This window comes from Sceloporus occidentalis, unplaced genomic scaffold (assembly GCF_023333645.1).
Source record: "Sceloporus occidentalis isolate IW3139 unplaced genomic scaffold, rSceOcc1.0.p SCAF_45, whole genome shotgun sequence".
In the NCBI taxonomy this organism is placed as follows: Eukaryota; Metazoa; Chordata; class Lepidosauria; order Squamata; family Phrynosomatidae; genus Sceloporus; species Sceloporus occidentalis.
The window spans coordinates 5,431,735-5,454,950 of NW_028317025.1; the positions used below are offsets into that span (position 1 = coordinate 5,431,735).

The 23,216-nt window shown below is 39.4% G+C and overlaps 1 protein-coding gene across 1 annotated transcript in view; it reads left to right on the forward strand.

The window, feature by feature from the left end:
* Nucleotides 1-263: 263 nt before the first annotated feature.
* The window catches only part of MAST3 (microtubule associated serine/threonine kinase 3), a 47,731-nt gene continuing 24,778 nt past the window's right edge, over nt 264-23,216 (forward strand). Inside the window, exons 1-12 of the mRNA XM_089490559.1 lie at nt 264-346; nt 9,965-10,053; nt 12,144-12,216; nt 12,522-12,542; nt 13,000-13,078; nt 13,883-14,040; nt 14,453-14,528; nt 14,735-14,944; nt 18,018-18,119; nt 21,852-21,984; nt 22,343-22,410; nt 22,623-22,708. Of these exons, the coding sequence (XP_089346685.1) occupies nt 264-346; nt 9,965-10,053; nt 12,144-12,216; nt 12,522-12,542; nt 13,000-13,078; nt 13,883-14,040; nt 14,453-14,528; nt 14,735-14,944; nt 18,018-18,119; nt 21,852-21,984; nt 22,343-22,410; nt 22,623-22,708 (1,178 nt within the window). The remainder of the gene's footprint in view (nt 347-9,964; nt 10,054-12,143; nt 12,217-12,521; nt 12,543-12,999; nt 13,079-13,882; nt 14,041-14,452; nt 14,529-14,734; nt 14,945-18,017; nt 18,120-21,851; nt 21,985-22,342; nt 22,411-22,622; nt 22,709-23,216) is intronic.

Here is a 23,216-nt window from a genome sequence, read left to right on the forward strand (position 1 = left end):
GAGCCTCAGAAGAGTTTTAACCTTATGGTATGACATCTGGATGAAGGAAAAACGTTGTTTCCAATTAATATTAAAAGCCTTGTCTCTGGGATTCATTGAAAAAGGAAGCTCTGATTGGATCAGTCACATTTGTTTGATGCGTGGATTGGCCTGCAATGAACAAATGCCATAAATGGCTTCATATACATTGGGATTTTTGATGGTGCTAAAGTTTGGAGAAATTGATCTTTGAGGCCCTTTTGGAAAGTCAAGCTACGATAACGATGTCCGATCCAAGTTACTGGATGGCATTCCATGGGTGCAAGGGGCATTTGGCAAAGGGTGCCTTACTGCAGCGTTCCAAAAGGTAAATATTGGAGGCTTTTGCTGTTTGACCAATGCTATATTTGTATGTTATTCATATTTTTCAAAAGGTACCCTGGTGATTGATTACGCACTATTAAATGCTATAGTATTAGTGTCCCAGTAACATATATATATATATATATATATATATATATATATATATATAATGTGTGTGTGTTTTCCAAATCGAGTTGCTAAAAGTTTATTTTCAGCCAATTGGGATGCTCAAATGTGATGAGTACAGTTTGCTATAATTTGGAACACAGATGTAAATTTACCTTGAGTGAGTCATGTATTTAGTAAATATATATTAAGTATACGTTATGAAGGGTTACTATGTATATATGTGTGTGTGTATGTGTATATATATATATATATATATATATATATATATCTCTTCAATTATTTTGGCTTTAGACAAAGATGAGAATCACATTAGTTCACTAAGATTTTCTTGAAATAAAAAGAGGCCATCCCAGAGAGGAGTATCTCCGCACCCCAAATTGCAGTACAGCTTTTACTCAATTAGAAAAGAATTTGAAGGCACCTTTACCTCCAGTTTCTTGTGGAAATACTGCACCTCTTTGGTCCATTTCTAAATAAGTATTCTTACCATCAAAGCAATACTTGATGAACAGAATATGTGGATATTGTTTCAGGCTGTCTGACCATACCTAGCAACAATTCACAGTTCTCATTTAGGATACCCGTTCCACTGAATTGGATGAATATTATAACCACTAATGCAATATACCAAAGAATATTATACCAAAGAAAGCATTCCAAGTATTGTAAACCTGTTATGTCTTTTGGCTTTTTTTGCTCCATCTTTTAATTCTTATAGTAAGTCAGCCAACACCTAATTAGGTTTGGCCTATGTGCTGCCAGCCAAGTCAATAAAATTAGTTGAATGTCATTTTCCGGATTCAGACAAACCAATATTTGATCCCTGTAGAAGAGGTGGTTTGGCCTCCACAGTTATCAAGACACTTTTGAAGCTGCGCTTAGTGTTATCGAGTCGCATTCACTATCTTCCATTTAAGAGTTAACCATCCTTCATTCCCCTCACCCTAACTAAAGCAGAAGGACATTCAATTGTCTGCTTTGTAAATAGTGTCAGAGCCTTTATAGGGCTTTGTCTTGGTTAAGCAGCAGATGGTTTTATCAACAGAACATATTTTTTGCAGTAGAATATCTGGTTTGAAAATACTTTTTTAATTATGGCTGCCAGCCCACCAGTATTAACTTGGTTTCCCAGGAAACTGGGATTTTTAAGAAGAGAACAGCGGCCTGACCTGCTGTTTTATATTTTCTGTATCATTTTGTCATGGTGTTCCCATCTGATATTTCACTGGCAGATCAAAGATAAGCTTTGAAGCTTAAGATATGACAGCAGAATGGTGGACATTTGTTTTCATTATTAAGGCTTTGTTTTTGTTTTTAAATACTGGCCTTGATATTGCTGTAAGAAGGCATTTGGTCCTAACATTTTTTAAGCATTTTGTATTGTTAAGTGAGCATAATGCTACCATAGTTAAAAGTTATATATTTCAGGCATCATATGCACTTTCACCCCTTCTGGACTGATGATACGTCATAAAAAAAGGACCTCTGACGTATCTGGTACGTCATCTCATCGTTTAAAACCGCCCGCACACTGACCACTCCATGACCTGAACAGCCTTTGGCTGATCTCTGGACATGTGATCGCTTTTACAACCAATCACATGCACAGTTAATGTCCAATGACTTAGGCAATGTATGTAAGCACTGCCTACTTCGTCCTCTGCCTCTATTTTTCTCACTGTGATTGTGAGCTGGAGAGAGAAAGAACAGTGAGAAAATTTTTTTACTGGGCCCTAAAGAGTTAATTCTTGTGGTGATTTTGTTAAATAGGGTTAAACTTAAAATAAATTGAAAATCACCGGCTTACAAAGCTTCTAAATTAGGTCAAATTAACGAATAAACTTTTTAGTGCTTTCTCTGCAGACCTAGAAGTTGCCATCGTAAGAAGTCATGTACTATCTTGGTGGCATTCTCTACCCAAAAAATGACTCTAAGAAGGGAGTCCCTTATTCTGAAAGGCCTGAAGTCCTTTGCTAAAGGAACATTTGTTTCTCCATTGTTTAACATGGCTGTCACTCTCTAATTTTTCCAATAGGAAAACATCGTTATATGGCTTTATTCAGTGTGCTGCATTGCAGAATGCAACATTGAGGAAAAAGTAACATACCCACTTCAATATGCTTGGAGAAATGCGTTAATAGCGATTGTAATAATAATGTTCCAGGTCCTGGGAACAGGAAGTTTAAAATGGCCATTTTCAGTGTTATCTATTTATTGAATCCATAAGCACTATTTCATAGGTTTTATTGTACTGGATTGCAAGGATTTAGTGTGTTTGTCTAGTAGTTTTTTTTTGTTGTTGTTTTTGTGGGCTAAGGTGACAACTCAAACAAATAGCAAATGTGCAAACAATTTAATTGTTTGAAACCTATAATTTCAAAAAAGAAAACACCACAGTAGTTTGTGTTTTTAGTGATGCATCTGATTGGTCCCCTTTGAAGAACATAGTCTATTGTGTAGAATTTACATAAGTGTTCTTGAAGTACCCTTCTAGAGTACTCCATAATCTTCTATTGGCTGTTTAACATTTAGTAAGAATGAATGTGAGACTTTTGTCGTGGAAAGCCTTGTATGTACATTTAACAAGATTGCAGTCAAGGCCCGTTTAAGGCTAAGGATGTAATATTACAGCCTCCGCTACTGCCACTGAGTGCAGTTAGTTGCAAGCACCATCAGCCCTAGACTGCTGCTGGCTGTCTGGAGACCCGGGCAGACTAGCAGATGCCAATAGTAGCCCTTGCTCCTGCTTGCATGCGATTGCCATAGGCTGTGATTGCTGCCTTGCCATGATCATGAGGATGAGAGGCAACAAAGATACACTACATAACCAGAACCAGTTTGTGGACAAATGATTGAGTTTAGGTGTTTCAGCCACACCCATTGCTAACAGTTGTATAAAACCAACACATAGGCCGCCACCTCTATTTGCAATAGAATCGATCGTACTTAAGAGCTCAATGACTTTTGGGTGACTTTTTGGGAAAACATTTTTTTTGGGGGGGAGGATTTATTAAATGTTTTTTCCTGCACTAGTTGGTTTATCTGTACATGTAAGATTTCCAACAAAAGACTTGCCTTTCTATATTTTTATACAGTTTGTGTGCTTAAGACTAAATATGAGAGGTAGGAATTAGGCTTGACTATAGCAAAACTGCTAAAAACCCTTTGTTCTTTAAGTGTGTGTATGTGTGCATATATAACATGTATATATATGTATAATGTGTGTGTAAATATATACCCTTATTCCTTACAGGGTTAAAAATAAGTTTTCAAAAATATTGTGGGTTTTTTTTTTCTTACTCCTATCTATTTTTTGCATATTGTTATATTAGCCATTTGTATGTATTCTAGCTGTGTTATCTTAGCCTAATGTACTGACTCATACTACCGGTGGTAAACAATAGATATGAAAGTCTGTTGAGGAATGGACTTCATTTTCTCCTTGCTAACCTACATTACTGTATACAGCATTGTATTTTTTTTATACTCAAGGATATATTTTTTTTCTTCATGGAGCTTTCCTCTTAAACTACTAAGGTGATGCGGGAACAGATGATGTGGCAGCAGAATGGAAGCACTAAGATCTAGCATTACAAATGGAATGAGAATTTAAATTTTAAACCCTTTCCGTTCCAATCATTTGTATGATACATGGTTGAGAAAATGGACCCAGGATATCTCGTATGCGGTGTCACTTTAGTGTCCCCACAATTACAGTGCAGTGGAGGCTGCTGAGCTGTCTAGCAGCGAACCCGCCCCCCTTTTCCAGAGGAAGTCACACATGTTAAAACTTTACATGCAGAACTTCTGTTAAAGGGGAAAGACTTTCGTTAACAGTTAAATGTGGAGGCTTCCTCTGAAGAGAATTCTGCAGAACAAAAGTTTGAATATTGGCTCGGGCTTTGAAGTGCAAAAATGTGCTCTACACGCTGCACTCAAAGGAGTAATGGTAGAATAGAAATAAGTTTTGGTCCTGATCAAGACCAGTTTTTTGCATGCATTTTAAATATGTATGTGTGTGTGCAGGGCTTTATCTCCTGGTGTAATTCTCTTGGGGTTGGATATGTGATCAGCCACCATTCCTGATGAACCCTCAATCTTAATAATTAACTTATTTTTGATATTTCTGAATTCTAGTTTATGGTGTACACATCACTACTGCAAACGTTTTATTTTAGGGAAACTTTTGCCGTCAAAGGTTTTAGTGTAACTAAATTAACAAGCATATGTCTTATACCACTTCTTACGCACCCTTAACAAAGGCTACTTGAAATCAGTAACTTAACATTAGGTGAGCACATAATTTGAAGAATAATCATGCAGAAAAGAAAAAAGATCTTTCCATGTAATTAGGTGTATTTTTAAAATTGCAATTATATTGCTTATTTTCTCTGAAAATGGGTTTATTTCATGTATAGATCTATACAATATAGGGTTTAGGAGGCATGATGCTTTAAGCATTTGAGAGAAGGCCCTTAAAACTTTAAAAGCAGCATTATCCCAATCTGGTTTATTTAGAGCTTTGTAAACTGATATGGAGCCTGTAGTGCAGGGTGATTGTGGAAGGATAACGTGGTCCAGTAGAGCTAACTAGAGACAGCATTTAGCTGAGCCAAAAATATTTTTCAGTGAGGTCATTTTGCAGTAGAATGCCAATATTTACATTTTTCTATCTTTCCATACTTGTGACACAGTGGCAGGCTCCTTCCTATATTGCAATATCCACATTTTTGTATAATTTAGCCCATAAAGTTACTTCTAGCCTGTGCTTCAAAGTTTGTTTAGATTTTCTTTTCAAAAAATGTACACATTTTAGGAAGGTGTTTATTGGAACAGTACGACAACCAGATACATATCTTGGCTAGACCCTGCCCTAGGTCTGACCCGGGACAGGACCCTAGCTGCCCCCTTTCGCTTATCTCTGCAGCCGTCATCTACCATGTTGGTCGCTATGAGGTCTGTGCCTGCTCAGTCGATATAGGCTTGTTACAAGGGAGATCTCTGAGTTCCCCCAACCAGCCCAAGGATAATTGGGACACGGGGGGCCTGATTGCCCAATAGAGTGTCCTTGTACTGTTACCCTAGTTCAGCGATGGCAAACCTATGGCGCACGTTCCACAACGGGTACGCAAAGCCTTCAGTACTGGCACGCGCCCAGGTTGCCGACTCGCCAGCAATTTTTTCGGATTGCGTTCTGGTGAGCGGCACAAAGGTGTTTCAGGTGGGAGGAGGGCTGACATCAATGCGAACGGCTGCCAATTATAAATTATTATTGCATTGGATTCTGTTATTTGCAGACACATTCTATGTTTCTATGCTTAAAAAAACAAACATAATTTATATGGGCAAATTGATGCACACTGTTGCGGATAGTAATTTTGCACCAAAAAAACTTCCATTCCACGTTTAATATGCATTGTTGGCACTTTGAGGTCTGCAACTTGGCTTCATGCAGAAAATTGGGCACTCGGGCCCAAAAACGTTTGCCATCACTGCCCTGGTTCCTGCAAAATAGTACAACTCATAAGCAGACTTTGAACATCTGTTTTCTTCTTTTTTTATTAGTTGTATAATTGGTTTCCTTCTTGTATTTGGTATATCTGTCTTTCAACTACAAACATTTATCCACTTATGTAGATTGGTGACTTGCTACCTTTTGTATAGATACATACCACTCCTTATGTTGGTGTTTGAGGTTTATGTTACTTTTACTGCTTAGTTTGGAATTTGAGATACGATAAGGGAATGGGGAAAATATTCCCCAGCCCCCGGCTCTCAGAGGGTGCTCTAAAGGGCTTACAGGAACAATGTACTCCCGAGGATAGTATTTTTATTTTATTGCATGATAATTGTGGTGCACTTTATTTAGTTTCTGGAATTGGAAAATGAGACTTGTTTTATTTTCCTCCTTTCCTAGCTGATTCTACAGATACCAGGAAGAAGTAGTAAGTTAGCTCATTGCATATGCTCAGTAGCTATCCCTTCGGAGTCACTGAAGCTGCAGTCAATCCCGTGTACGTGTGGAGATGGCACCCATGTGATTGTAATACTGATACTATGAGTTCTTCAGTGCATGTGCCAGAAGCATGTTGTGATATGCGCCCTCATTTCAGTAGCGGTAGCAGTGTGTGTGTGTGTGTTTAAATGCGACAGCGGAACACCAGGTAGTAGAGAATACTTTTAATTGTTTTGTGAACAATTAAATTGTCTTTTAATAACAACGCAGATGGTTGTCCACTGTGTATTTAAAGCAAGTCTTTCGTTGAGTAATATTAATGTGACATCAGTTTAATTATTGCTGCGTTTCTTTCCTTTTTAAATAAGCTACTAATATATTCGGTTACTGAGCACTACACAAAGTGTTAACAAACGTAAGTTTGAAATAGTTGAAAATCTTGAGCAGAAGGCTATTGGATATTATCATTCTAGGCTAAAACTAGAGTCTCATCGATCAGTAGAACTAGTAGGTGATCTGTAAGAAGACTGACTTTATTTCATAAATATGTGGAAGAGAAGCTCTGCTTCAGAATAGGAAGGATAACATTTTCTGTAAAGCAAATATCTAGAAAATAGATTTTTTTCAGTTTACATATTTTTCCCTGTCATTAACAATGTGGTCACTAGTATTCAACATGAGAAAACTGTGAATCGTGCATTGCGAGTTCATGTCAAAGTTTTTGGTACGCTCATAGAGCTAACTCTTGAATTTCTAATGTTTTGTATGGTAAGGTATCCTAGCACAAATTTTTAATTAGGGCATTGTAAACGTATAAGCCAGTGGAATGGTCCATTCAACAGGAGTGAGTGTAATCTGACTTATTCAGACATACAGTTTGTTGGGTATGTTGGCCCTTCTTGAATGATTTAAGAGAGCTACAGTGTCCATTTAAACAAGAGGAACGTCATTGTCTATATGGAGGGGTTTGTAGAGCCAAATATTTGAACTGGGTGAACTATTGTGTAAAAATAATAAAAAAAAAGGTTTTAAACTTGTTTTTTCCCAGTCTGGAAACAAAAAATTCTTAATTCGAAGTACGGAAAGAAAAATATTTTTATGAAAGTCGGTCTATACACGTAGGTTGGGCTAATGCTGGAAGTCACAAATGGGAAGCTAGAATGAAAGCACGGCATACATTTTAACTGGGGGGGTCTTAATGATATGAGATGAACCATCCATTCTCGCTGAAATTAGTGTGTTTTTTTTCTAGATATTGCTTTTCTTGGTGGGTGTTGCAAGAATACACTGTGGAAACAGGAAGTCTTTGTAAAACTGGGCTGAAATGTCAGCAGCCAGATGTGTGTGAGTGCAAACAAAACTCTTGTGTGTTTTGTATGCATATGTTATACAGGCAATGAGCAATCCACCAAAAATGCGTAAGTTTGACATCATGATGATAACATCATGTCTCTCAACCCATGTAGGTATATATTTATGTGTTTGTGCCACCTGATAAAATAATAATCCGTTGATGTGTTCTTTTTGGAAAACAGATGTCCAGGCTGCTAGATTTATTAATTTGATGGTGACTGGCTTGTGAAATTGTGCTTACATATTTGATCTGTATTAACCCTTTAGTAACTGAGGACATGGGCACTGCGTAACTTTATACCAGCATGTGCCCTGGACTTAACATAACAAGTGCTCCGTTTACTACTGTGGCATGCTAGATAAGTGCCATGTTTTATGAAAGCCAACATTATACAGTGCAGCACAACAGTTCCTGTTATTTCCTGTTTTGTTAAAACGTGTTTTGACGGATTGTTAATATGTACGCTTAGAAGTGCAAACACTTTGTTGTTGAAAAGGGGACTATGACCTTTTTACACATATGCTGGCGTGTGTGTGTTTATCTTTGTTGATGTCTGGTTTATATCTATAGCTTGTACTTTGGAAGATCTATCTTTTGAAGATATTTAGATTAAATGTTTGTTTCATAAAAGCTGAGGTCTCCGGCTGCATGTGGCAAAGCTGTGTTACGTAATTTTCCTGTTCTTCATCCCCTGTCATAAATGCTGCCTGAGCCAACAAACAATAAGCAGCAAAAATTGGGGAGAGATAACTTGTATACATATGTATGTGTAGAACATATTTTATTACATATTTTATTTTGCACCCTATCTGGTTTTATGCATATTTCTGGAACCAAGGAGTATCACATCTTTAACGGAAACGTATATTAGTTAAATGGCACCCAAGAGAAGAATTGACACACAACTTCACAAAGTGCCACTGAAAAACCTAAATGCTCCCTAAGACTCTACAACACCTTCAATCAAAAGCTTCTGTGGTGCAAATATGGCCCATTGCATTATGCAGAACTACTTTAGATCTGACTTTTTAATGATTGCAGTCTGTCCAGGTTATGTTGCAGCAGAGCATCCCCAAACCATCAATGGTGGATGCATGTAAAAGTCTTCTGAACACATCTTCTGCAAGGAAAATAGAGTAGAGAAAGGAAGTGGAGATATGATGTTGGGTGTGTACCTTTTAATGTAGTATCTGCTTTTCTCCCAAAAAGTTCCACTTTGGACTTCATATTCATAGAGACATTGTTCTAGCCAGTCATGTTCTCCTCAGAAATCAGTAATTCATGCTAATAACCCCTTGCTTTCCCCAGAGTCTTTCTAACAAGGGTGAACAATGACATTTCTTCTGAAACTTGCCTCCGCTTATAGGGTCTTGACTGTAATCCTGGTTGGTTTTGCACACTGGTCCTTGAGAGATCTTAGCAGGATACCCGCTCTCAGAAAAATGTATTACTGTCTGAAGCCTTTTCCATTTCATCAGCATGGCTCCGACAGTGATTTGGTAGGGCCCCAGAGCCATCAATAAAACTTTGTAACTTTCTTTACTTAATATACATTGACTTTTCCAAAAGGTTTATTTAGTGTATAGAACTGTAATGTTTTTAGAGTTTGGGGCAAGTCATAGTTTTTAAAAGTAATTCTTTTGAAAGTAAGTATTTTACCATGTGGAAACTTGGTAAAGTGTGACTGAACTATGTAATATTTTAACAAATCTACTTAAGTACTTTTCAAATCTCAGTCACGGCAGCTTTTATTGAATTCCCTATTTTAAACCTAAAAACAGTATATATAAAACATTTTTCCCTCTGCAAATAGTTTATCATGATGGAGCTTTTTCAGCAGTCTATTTTTTATTGTCTTGTTCCTGGGGTATTGTATTCCCTTCATGTTCCCACCTAATAGTCTTTGCTTAAGCAGGGTTGTTAAAGTACATCTCCACTTGGCTTTCATCTATTTTAGCATAATGGGAGAAGGGTTTGAATGGCATCTGGAGATCTGCTATTTTTGCACCCCTAATTCAGCCTTGAGTATTATTGTAGAAAAAGGCTCCAGGCATTCAAGGGTTCCACTCAGGCAGGTTTATTTGAAGGAGAAGAACAACAACGTTTCGACCTCACGATGAGGTCTTTATCAAGTATTCTGGTGACTTGAGTATTATTGTGACACAATCTATATTTCTCCTCAGTTGTAGGAGCAGTAATAGGAAGAGCCTGGTTGTTGGGTCTCCATCTCCGACTTTGTCAAGGCCACTTTCCCCTTTGTCTGTACCTACAGGTAAGTAGCGTTTATTTGTAATATTTTATCAAACCTATTTGTTTTGTCTACCTAGCTTGTAGCTAAAATTGTTTCTCATTATGGTGTTCTGTTTATATAGATGGTCTATAGCACAGCTCAATATGGAGAGTAATCACAATAACCAGGATATAGATCCTAACAATGCAAAGCTAAACAAATGGTTTCTAATGCCTCCCAAGTAAATGTCAGAGAAATAATAAATTAAATGCCTTATGTTATGAAGTGGTGACATAGTCCTCTTCCATCTGAAAGCTCTCTCTACTCAAACGGTTCATGGTATCCACACGCAGAAGTCTTGTGTTGCGTCTGGAAGGGGGAAGGGGTATTTTTCAGAGCGTTTGCTCTGAAAAAAGACTCATTTTATAATCGATAAAAATCGATTCAACGAATCAATAATGAAATTCGTTGGCAACGATTTTCATTATCGATTTTATCGATTAGTTGTTTCAGCCCTAAAGTCAGCCCTATGTAACAATAAGTTTCCAGTGTCTCCAGCTGCTTTGTATCCACAGTATACCAATAACCTCAGTGGCAAATATCACGATATAGCATCCATCACTATTGGTCTGTAACTCACACAAAACTACAAACAATATACACTATTCAAAATAATCTCCAAAAACAAAGCAATATTGGGCACAAATTGCTTGGAGCAGAATCAAGGAGATGGGAGTGGGGGGGGGGTGTACTTCTGCTTACACAAAGCTTATCAATAGTTTTTGTTGGGTCTAGATTAGCAAAACTCAAACAATGAAAATACCTTCTGGGTGTGTCAGGGAGATCACTTTGTTAAAAGTTCATGGTTCATGTTAAGAAAAAGATGGCTTTGCTGCATTTGAAGCCAGAGATGTCTATGATTTGCTAAGAAGTGGAAAATTCGGGGATCTAGATACCAAGCCGAGGTCAGGTAGACCAAGAAATAGCCCACAGAAAACTTGAGGAGAAACACAGGCTGTTCTGGAAAAAGATGGTGTGGTTGTTTTAAGGAACACCATGATACTTGAACAAAAGTGGGCTGCATGGTCGAGTTGCCAGAAAGAAGCCTTTACTGCGCCAATGCACACTTTAATTTGAGGGATGAGACCAAAATAGAGCTTTATGGTCACAACCATAAGCACTATGTGTGGAGAGGGGTCAACAAGGCCTATAGCCAAAAGAATACCATCCCCACTGTGAAGCACTGTGTTGGCTCACTGATGTTTTGGTGGTGTGTGAGCTCTAAAAGCACAGGGAATCTTGTATCACATGGAATCATGGCAAGATGAATGCAGCATGTTATTAGAAAATACTGGCAGACAATTGCATTCTTCCGTGCAAATGCTCCGTATGGGACGCTCTTGGACTTTACAGCATGAGAATGACACTAAGCACAAGACCAAGTTGACCCTCCATTGGTTACAGCAGAAAAAATGAAGATTATGGAGTGGCCATCAGTCTCCTGACCTTAATATCTTCTAGCCACTCTGGATGACTTAGCATGACCTTTTTACATGAATAATGTACAGCTATACCATCTGCAAGAATTTAGGGCCTCATAGACAACTATTACCTCTAGCTGTAATTGATGCTAAAGGTGCAATTCAGAGTATTAAGAATACGGGTATGCAGACTTTTGAACAGGGGTCATTTCATTTTTTTCTTTGTTGCCATATTTTGTTTTATGATTGTGCCATTATAACCTACACTCAAATATAAAGTGTTTTGCCAGCTCACTAATGTGTTCTTTAAAAATGGTACATATGTTACCAATTCTCCAAGGGTATGCAAACATTTTATCACAACTGTATATGGGTCAAATTGATAATAGAAGCAGATGGCTTAATTTTTACCTTTTTAGATTTATACCTGGTTTCCATTTTTAGGTCAACATTAATTACTATGGGGATATCTGACCAGTATATGACACTTAATGTTGCATAGTGTGGATAAGTTTGTTATATACAGTTTGTATGTTTTTTAAAACATCTCTCTGTTGTCCATAGATGAAATATAATACATTTGCTGTCTTAATAGTTTTACTTGCAAACTCCTAAATCCTAAAACTCCGCTCATTTTCCTATTCTTGACAGCAGGAAGCAGTCCTTTGGATAGTCCAAGGAACTTCTCCACCAGTGCATCTGTGAACTTCCCTTTTGCTCGCAGGTAAGTTGTGCTGCTCATAGCTGAGTATTTAACATTGGAAAGAAAGAAGGCAATATCCACTCACTTTTTTAGTGATTGGCTTAGTAGGTACAGCTGGTGAAGAGATCTAAGCACTGTGGCAATAATTTGTCATTCTCTTTAACATTATAAACTTTTGTTTTTCTTCACTTTACCTGCCATTGTTTGCTGATTTGTTCCTCTCCATTGTCCAGTATTGTCTAAACAGTTCGTTATAATGAGTGTTACACCTTTCTTTGACAAATGTCCTCTTTGTTTCTTCTGATGCTGCCAAAAACTGTTTGCAGTCATGGGCCTCGTGCAGACAGGTAAACACCGAGGGTGTGGGAACCTTGAATTTGCACCTTACAGTTTAAAATTGCATGGATGTTCAACACTTTCATTTACAACTCCATGCATGTGAATTTGTGGAATTAACAGAGGATGAAACTGTTAAACCTAAAAGCCAGAGCGTGTTATCCTAAATTTCTTTATGGATGGGATTTACAGTCTCTCTTGTTATTATATATATCCTTCTAACCAAAAGCCAGTGATGTTTTCATATGATCATTTCAGACATCTAAACCAATACTTAATGCATGTCTTTTGATGGATTGCCTTGTGTGTGTGTGTGTGAGGCATGCCATCAGAGGTGGGAAAAAACATAGATGTTGCTAATGCCTTGTCCAATATGAAGACAAAATGAATGGCCTAAGCTACAGGCTTAAAGAGTGTGAACGATTCTTTTTTATATTTTTTTTCTCTTTGTTTACTGTCTGTCTTCAGAGCTGATGGGCGCAGATGGTCCCTGGCATCTCTTCCTTCCTCAGGGTATGGAACCAACACACCAAGTTCCACTCTTTCGGTAACTTATGTAATTTTCATATTATTGAAGTCATGTCATTAACCTAAGGAGCCACAGGGGATGGTATGGTTACTGGGGGAAAATTTGTGTTTATGCTCCAAATGCTTTCAATTCTACTAACGGCATGTTTTATGATTTTAGTGTGAGTGCATTATAAAGCACGTGCCCATCCAAAAAAGATTCATTAAAAAAAAAAAAAAAAGTCATTTTATCTTGTGGGTTTATTTACGAAAGAGACATAACTTAAAAAGTTCCAACCCTTGTGATCTGCTACAGGAAGAGTTTGGCTGGCCATGTATAGAGTTATGTTTTATACTGGGCCAGTTTAGCCCTTCTTGCTGGGGAAACCTGCCAGTGTAGACCCTTTATAATGAATAGTGAAGTGATATTGACATGCCAGGGCTGCCATAGGGCTTCTAGAGCCCTTGGCAAACCATGTGTCCATTGACCCCTGTTGCATGTACATGCTTGCTAACATAGGGGATAATGTGTTGGCACCTATGGTGAAAAATCCTTAAGACTCCAGGTACCTGTGTAGTGTGCTTTTACAGTCACGCCAGCGTTGCTTTTTTGGCTATGACGCGTGAGTGTACTGGTTAGTAGAAGATGTGTTTAGCCAACAGCATGTCCTGCAAGCCAAGTTGTTCAGACACAGGGAAAGAAGGAAAAGGCATAGGGGGGTTATGATAAATTCCAACATGCCTAAAATATTAATTTAAAGGGGGCACTTAGCTGGAGTTTTCCTTAATGCAAACGTTTGCATGTAGAGGCCTTTATCAAATATGTGGCTGATTTTCTCTGCAGTCTTCCTCTTCATCCCAGGAGAGGCTGCACCAGCTGCCATTCCAACCCACTGCAGACGAACTACACTTTCTCTCTAAACACTTCCGAAGTACAGAGAGTGTCACGGATGAAGAAGGGAGGCATTCACCCTGCATGCGTCCACGATCCAGAAGCCTCAGGTGTGTAGTGAAAGCTCTCTCTCTTCTATCCATATCTACATCGTTGTTTCTTAACATATCTCTTTTAATATGAGAAACTGTCATTGCTTGACTATTAAATAATTTGGTGCTGGGAAAAAAGTGAATATCTGCATATCTTTGTATTGGTCTATATAGGTAAAGTACTAATAATATATAGATATAGTACTAATAACATACAATCCGTTTTGAGATTTACCATGAATGAAAACATTCATATAAATGTGTGAAACGTCTACAAACTGATATGAGAAGCAAAATGAGAATTCAGATCTACATCACCAAAGTATATTTTTATTTTTGTCATATATAGCTAGATGCACATTTAACCTGTACATTTCTCTCTCACTGCAAATTTACCCCTTAAGCCAACCTCAACACTTTTATCTTCCAGCCCTGGTCGTGCATCAGGAAACTTTGATAACGAGATCATCATGATGAACCATGTATATAAAGAAAGATTTCCAAAGGTAAAGAGGTGAACCTTAGCTTAAAAAGAGCCCCACAGTTTGTGATGCTTATGCCTGAAAAAGAACCTTTTAAAATTTCAATATTCTACAAATATAAAACCAGTATGACGGTAACCGCATGGGGAGCTTATTTGCTTTGTTTCTTTAAACTGGATCGTTACGAGGTACTTTGACTTGGACATTTGCCTTTGTCCTAAACCTTTCAGGCCACAGCACAGATGGAGGAGAGACTGCATGACATTATCACAAACTTTTGTCCCAACCGGACATTGCCACTTTCGGATGGTGTCCTGGGCTTCATCCACCACCAGATCATAGAGCTGGCTCGAGATTGTTTGGATAAATCCATGGGGGCGCTGGTCACCTCACGATACTTTGCTGAACTTCAAGAGAAGCTTGAGAAAATGTTACAAGACGTGAGATGCTGTTATTTCTATTGTTGCATGCCTATCAAAAATAAATGGGTGGCTGTAATGGGTGGTGTAATTTTAGTGGCATGATATTAATGCATTTAGAAATATATTTGGCAGTCCCAGCCTCTGCTATTGAAACTGATTTTTAAAGTATATAGGAATACTTTCAACAAAGTCTGTACACATATATAGATGTAGTGGAATTGGCTATATATTTGTGTAGGTATTCGGTTATGAGAGCAGCAATGTAAATTTATATCCCACATCGTGAAGTAGAGCTTTTGGATGAATTCCCGTGGCTTTATGCAGGGGCGTACCTAGAGTATTTGGCACCCGGGGCGGATCCTGTAAGTGGCACCCCCCCCCCACCAAATGTAAAGACATCTACAAAATTATGTTAAGAATATTTATTGGACCAATTTGTAAACTGTATGTCAACTGTAAACAACAAGAAATCTGAAAAAATAAATTAATAACTTATAAGTAAAATAAATATGTTTAAATAACATTTACTGAACATATAATAGTGCTTTCTTTAATAACCCTCCAAAAAAAAACAGCGTCCACATTGCCCACATAGAACCTGACCAGCACCCAAATTACACACACATAGGACGTGCCATCTTTGCCCCCAAACAGCCCAGCATGAGTCAGCATTGTTCCCAAACAGCCGAGTGTACGCCATCTTTGTCCCATGAACACGCTACCTGTGCCATCTTTGTCCCACAAACACCCTGCCTGTGCCATTTTTGTCCCATAAACACCCTGCTTATACCATCTTTGCCTTTTTGACAAATCAACTATACACCTATGATTAACACACACACTTTTACAGTCACTCACTAATTCACTTTCATTCACACAATCATTTATTCTTTCACACAAATTATTTACACATATTCATTGATGCATTCTAACAAATTCTTTAATTCTCTCACTCATTCAAACAATTCATCCACACATTAATCCATTCATTTTCGCTCTCTCATTCTGACTCTTTATTTCAATATTCTTGCTACCCTCCTTTCTCCCTATCTACCCATTCTCACCCCCTTCTGCCCTATCTACCCCTTCTCACTCCCTTCTCCCTATCTACCCTCTCCCCCCTTTGAAGTTCACTTACCTTTCAGGAGTCCTGCGGTGGGGGTGCAAGGCCTCTGTCTCCCATCTCTGCCACTGTATGGAACAGTATAGAGTGATGGGAGTTATGATGTACTTTAGAGCATAATTATATAATGAAAAAGACATTGGAAATGGTACAGCATAACACCCATCACTCTCACACATTTACCAATCCACATTTACCAATCCACACATACCAATCCACAGATTCCACACATACCAATCCACAGATTCCACACATACCAATCCACACATACCAATCCACAGATTCCACGCATACCAATCCACACATACCAATCCACAGATTCCACACATACCAATCCACAGATTCCACATTTACCAATCCCCAGATTCCACACATACCAATCCACAGATTCCACGCATACCAATCCACAGATTCCACGCATACCAATCCACAGATTCCACACATACCAATCCACAGATTCCACACATACCAATCCACACTTCCCAATCCACACATACCAATCCACAGATTCCACACATACCAATCCAGATTCCACACATACCAATCCACACATACCAATCCACTCTCACTGTCACTCTCACTGAATGATTTCCTACCTTTCCTCTTTTCTTCTTACAGCAGTAAGCTCCTTTTCTTCCTCCTCTTCTTCTGTCTTCTTCACTCCTCTTCTTCTGTCTTCTTCACTCCTCTTCTTCTGTCTTCTTCCGGGTCAGAGGGCACTGTGGGCGCGGCTTCAGTGTTGTGCGCCGGGATCTGACAACAAACCCCGCCGCACAGCACCAGTTGCCGCGTGGCTCGCGAGGGAGCGGTATCGGAGGTCTTTAACAGACCTCCGGCTCCCTTGAGTGATTTTAAGCCGGTTCAAGGGAACCGGCTTAAAATCACTCAAGGGAGCCGGAGGTCTGTTAAAGACCTCCGATACCGCTCCCTCGCGAGCCTTCTCCTCCAGCGGCGGACATTACTGTCCGTCTCTGGAGGGGTGCCGGGTGCCAGCAAGTTGGCACCCCCCTGATCAGCGGCACCCGCAGTTTGACTAATTCCGAGTAAAATATTACACAGCTATTCAGGATTTAATGTGCAGTGATAAGTGGGGGCAGTGTGTTTTATTTAGTTGTGCAGATTATTTAAAATATATACCGTATTGGCTCGGATATAGGCCGCCCCTGTATATAGGCCGCACCCTAAAAGTTTGGTGCTTTTTTAAAGAAAAAACATGCCACTCTGTCTCCCCCCCGATATATGCTGCCACTGTCCCCCCCCCCGAGATATGCTGCCACTGTCCTCCCCCTTCCGAGATATGTTGCCACTGTCCTCCTCCTCCCCCCCTGAGATATGCTGCCACTGTCCTCCTCCCCCCTCCGAGATATGCTGCCACTCTGCCCCCCCCCCCCGACTTACCAGAGCAGACTCCCGGGTGTCTTGCGGGGCCGGCGGGGGACATCTACGCAATACGCGTATACAACTTCCAGTGCCGGGACTCAGCGGATGTGCCGGCACCGGAAGTTGTATACGCGTATTGCGTAGATTTCCCCCGGCGGCCCCGCAAGACACCCGGGAGTCTGCTCTGGTAAGTCTTGGGGGCAGAGGTAAAACGCATCGTGCGGACGGTCACCGTCTGCGGCGATGCGGGTAAAGAACCTCCGCAGCCGGTGACCGTCTGCACCGTCCGCACGATGCGCTTAGACAACCTCCCGTGCTGGCACTCCCCCCGTGGAAAGTGCTGGCAGGGGAGGCTGTCTGAGCGTATCGGAGAGTAGGATGCAGGTCCCCTGCACCACTGCGGGGGATCTGTATCCTAACCCCGCTGCCTGCCCGGAGCCCGGGACCACATGTCCCGGGCGTCGGGCGCTAGACCCCGAATATAGGCCGCACCCCCACTTTAAAGACTTAAAGTGGGGGGAAAAAGTGCGGCCTATATTCGAGCCAATACGGTAATACATACATTAATTTCCTGCTTTTGTATTTTAGGCATACAATCGTTCAGAGGGAGAGGAAGTTACGTTTATTGTCCAACTGGCAAGAAAGTTGCTGATGGTCATTGCCAGACCAGCAAGGCTTCTGGAGTGTCTGGTAATGAAGCAGATTTAATTTGGTTAAGCTAGTGGTAGACATCCTCAGATTCTACGTAGGCTATTTCCAAGGTATTTGAATTGCTGCTAAAGTTACAAATCCGCTTGCGCCAGTTGGCAACTGCAAATAGAACAAGACATATATTAGTACAAATATCTTTCAGATGTTCATATAAATAAATGGAGATTTTTGGATCAATCAGGTTGTGCTCATGCCTTCATTTCATTCTGCAAGTATAGAGGTTTGGGGCGTTAAAGGAACAGCTATGACATAAAAAGACATGGTTGTTATTTTAAGAGTTGCTTTTTTTTACTAAAACAAGTGATAAGGTACAGTACATTGCAAAGGTTTTGAGCAGATGTAAGGAAATGCTGTAAAGTAAGAATGCTTTCAAAAAAAGACATGTTGATAGTTTATTTTTTTATCACGTTATCACATAACATCATTACATAATACAATGAAAAGTGAGTTAAAAGAAGAAGAATCTTACATCTGATCACACCAAATCGAATCAATATTTGGTGTGACCCAGTTTGGCATGACAGCATTGATTCTTCTAGTTACAGTTGTACAGTCAGGGATTTTGTGGGCATATAGTTAGGTTTATAATGAAACAATTATATTATACAGGTGCTAATGATCATTAGTTTAATATGTAGGTTGAAACGCAATACTTACCTGAAACAAAAACCGCTGTAGGAAGAATGAAACTGGGTGAGGAACAGCCAAACTCACTAATGAGGTGAGGTTGCTAAAGACCTTTTAATGTCAAAAGTCATACACTATGGCAAAACTAAGCATAGCAACAAGACACATGGTAGTTAAGCAGGGTCAGCAAGGTCTTTCCCAGGCAGAAACGTAATGGAAGATGAGGATTCCCAGAAGCTATTTTCAAGAACCACAAAGAAAAGGGCAATGTTGAGTGGTTGGCCAATGAAGCGTAGTCGAGCAGATGAAAGGCACATCATGGTTTTTTTTCCTTTTCGTAATCGGAAGATGTCAAGCATTGGCAGAAAACTACTACCTGTTACGTCTGGTCAAAGGTAGTCTTCATGAAAAGCCATGCCTCAGACGTGGAAACAAGTGACTTAACTATTCAGGATACTTGGTTGCAGGAAAAAAAATGGCAGCAGGTGCTCTATTTGGCTGTAGACACAGCAATTAGCTCACCAGAGGGCTGTAGAGTGGGACAAGGAGTGAAGTGTGGTGAATGTTCCTTGCACGTTCGGGGCTGCATTTCTGCAAATTGAGTTGGGATTTGTTGATAATTAATGGTCTCGTTAATGCTGAGAATTACCTACAGATATTTATCCATCAAACACTGCCATCAGTGAGGCATCTGATTGGCCCCAAATGTATTCTCCAGCATGACAACGACCCCAAACATACAGCCAAAGTCTTTATAAGAACCATCGTCAGTGTAAAGAAGAACTAGAAGTCCTGGAAGTGATGGTGTGGTATCCATAGATCATCTGGTCTGTCTGGAATTACATGGAGAGAGAGAAGCAACTGGGGCTGTCTAGAATTCTGATTAGTTCTACAATGTGTTTGGAACTACCTACATGACAAATTCCATAAAAAAACGTGAGCAAGTATAGAGTCATCTGAAACAGAAAGTACACCCTCTTTAAATGCCATGATTTTACATCAGTGCATAACAACAATCATCTGTTCCTGGTCTACAAATTAGTCTATCATTCCAAAAGTGGAAAATATTCAAGACAGTTGGCAGTTTTCCCAGGAGTGGACATCCCAGCAAATTCACCCCAAGGTCAGACTGTGCAGTGCAAATTGTAAAAATCCCAAGAGTTACATCTCGCTCTCTAAAGGCCACAGCCAGCATGTTAAATGTTAAATTTCATGATCGTACAATTCTAAACAAACCACAAGACTTTTGGAACTGTCATTTTGGACAGATGAAACCAAATGCCATAATGCACAGTACCACCTTTGGCAAAAACCAAACACAGCGTATCAGACCATCTGTCAAGGACCTGGGAAGCTTGCAGACCATGAACTCCTCTGTATACCAAAGTATTCTAGAGTCAAATGTGAGGCCATCTGCCCGACAGCTAAAGCTTGGCTGAAATTGGGTCCTGCGACAGGACAATGATCCCAAGCACACCAGGAAAGCTACAACAGAATAGCTGAAAAAAAGAAGAATCAAGGTGTTGCAGTGGCCCAGTCAAAGTCCAGACTCAACACAATTGTAATGCTGTAGCGGGACCTTAAGAGAGCTGTGCATAAACAAATAACCGCAAACCAAAATTCTCCACAATGATGTGAGACTGTCACATCATACAGAAAATGATTACATAAAGTTATTGCAGCTAAAAATAGTTTTTTCAAGATATTGAATCATAAAGTCTATATTTCACACATGGCTTCTCTATTTTGGCTTAATTTTTGTTGACTATGTCATGTGTTATTCATCTGAGGTTGTATTAACTACCGTATTTGCTCTATTATAAGACAAGGTGCAAATGCTCTCACAAATATCCCTTGTCTTATATTCGAGGTCGTATTATAATCAGACCTCAAATAGAGGTCTGACTACAAGACTAAGTTCCAGATCCCTGCTGTAAGGGACCTGGATCCTCATCTCTGGCAGCTGATGGAGTTCTGTGCGCTGCGCGCAGGCAATCTCCACTGCTGTCAGCCCTTCTTCCGGGGGTTCTATGATGGAGCGCCAGTATCACATGACCAGTGCTCCACCATAAAAGCCCCAGCAGAAGTGCTGTGCGCATCCCACAGCCGGTCAACCTTTGCGGGATGCGCACAGACAACCTCTGCTGCTGCCGGACTTCCGCCCGGGCTCCTATGACAGAGCACCGGCGTGACATGACCTTCTGGTGCCGAGTCATAGAAGCCTCGACGGAAGTACCGACCAGCAGCAGCGGAGGTTGTCTGCGCGCATCGTGCAGACCTCCACTGGCTGCCCCCACTAGACACCAGGGAGTCTGAAGCACAGGGAACAAGTCTAGGGATGCACTGGTAAGTTGGAGGGGGGGGGGGTATAATGGTTTTCTGGAGGGAGAGTGGCATATTGGGGGTTAAAAGGCATATCAGGGAGGCAGAGAGTAGCATATAGGGGCAGGGTAGCAGGCTGTGGGGCAGATGTGCATAACTGGGGGGAGGTTGGCAAATAAAAGGAAATAAAAACAAAAAAAATCACTTTTCTCAATCATAGTTTATATCAAATGGGGAAAAAATAGGTTACATGTGAATTAATATTTACTAGTAAACTTTTTTTCCTATAGGGTAGTCTTTATATTCAGGCTTTTTCTTTTTCCCCTAAATTAATATTCAAAATTTGGGGGGTCGTCTTATAATCAGGGTCTTCTTATAATCAAGCAAATCCTTAGCAGATCTAAAAATTACTGTAACAGATTTGTTATGTAAAACCTTAGAATTCAGAGTGTACATTATTTTTTTTTTTACACCACTGTACCTAGAAGAACTGATGTTTTTTTAGACAAAAGGGGGATCACACCAAATATAGATTTTATGTAGTTTTTTTTCCCTGTTATTCACTTTGCATTTTGGTAAATTATATTATATTTGTGAAATAATTTTTTACAGCATTTTTTGCACTTGCCTAAAACTTTTGCACAGTACTGTATGTGTGGGTTTTCTTTCACATGAAAAAATTATGTAATAAATATTAAAGATATTTAAGGCACCATTTGCATTCTTCTTTTATTTATAATTTTACATTCGTTCTGGATCTAGGAATTCGATCCAGAGCAGTTTTATCATCTTCTGGAGGCTGCTGAAGGTCATGCCAAAGTTGGCCAGGGGATAAAGACTGATATTCCCCGTTACATCATCAACCAGCTGGGACTTACTAAGGACCCTTTGGAGGGTAAGGAGAGTGAAAATTTATCATATTTATCTCCAGATATAGCACAAACAATTATGACCACACAGACATGACCAGTATGGAAGCTCATTTTACTTATATCCTTTTGTTCTAGGGGTCTAAGGTGGTACTCATTGAAATGCAAAATTTATTTTGTTCAAGTAGGACCTGCATTTTATGTTTTTATGTATGATTTTAAACTAGAATGAATTTCAGCAAAATGGGGTACATCTAATAATATAAAGGGTTTTGATTGGATATCTAAACAGATGTGTGCTTTGGACAATTTGCTGATATCAATATACACCAACAGAGAACAAAAAAAAAAATTTTTTTGTCCTTTACATCTATTAATCTGCAGAGATTGTCCAACTGGAGCACTATGATAATGAAACCACCCTGCAACTGGAGCATGAAGACTTCCAAGATGTGAGTAAAACTTTGATGCTTCCCCCTTCAGTTAATGCAGTCAGTGCCGCAAACATCGTTATCTATATAATATGAAGGGAGCTTGGAGCATTTTATTGGTTTCCAGAATAAAGTTTTAGCAATTTTTCCTTCTAACCAGTGCTCCAAAATGGTGGGTTTTTTTTTTTTTTTTTTTTTTTTTAAATCCACAGTATTTTTTTACTTCATTTCAGGCATCTGTTTCCAGCACCCCTTCCCGAAAGAAACCCGGAGAGAACGACTTTGAGGCTATCAAACTTATCAGCAATGGGGCTTATGGGTAAATGTAAAGCATAATATTACAAATTACAACTGCAAAATGTAGTGGGATGCACTATTTGTGATTCTAGAAAGCAAAATATTCAGTGGCATTCTGGGATAAGTGTCTTGTTGGTGTCTGCAATTGAGAACAGAGCCCAGTTGTTTGAGAGTGCTACAAAAATGGTAATATAATTTTATGTATACATTTCCTAGGGTTTTGGCTAAGTGAGACTTTAGCGATGCCAAAATGAAAGTAGGTAGAATAACTAACTGGTTGTAAATTTAAAAAAAGGATATTTTTAAATCAACTTTTTCCTCAATTAAAGACTTAAGCTCCTCTCTCTTCAGCTATTAGTAGCAAAGGGATACAAATTACATATCTTTTTAACACTGTTGAAGAAAATAAACTATATATCTGAAGTATCATAATTGCCAGGGTGCCTTTAAAAAATGTGAAAAAGATAGAAGACTGAGCCATTCTCAAACAGGTCCAGCTAAACTATAAATTATTATTACTATACTTTATA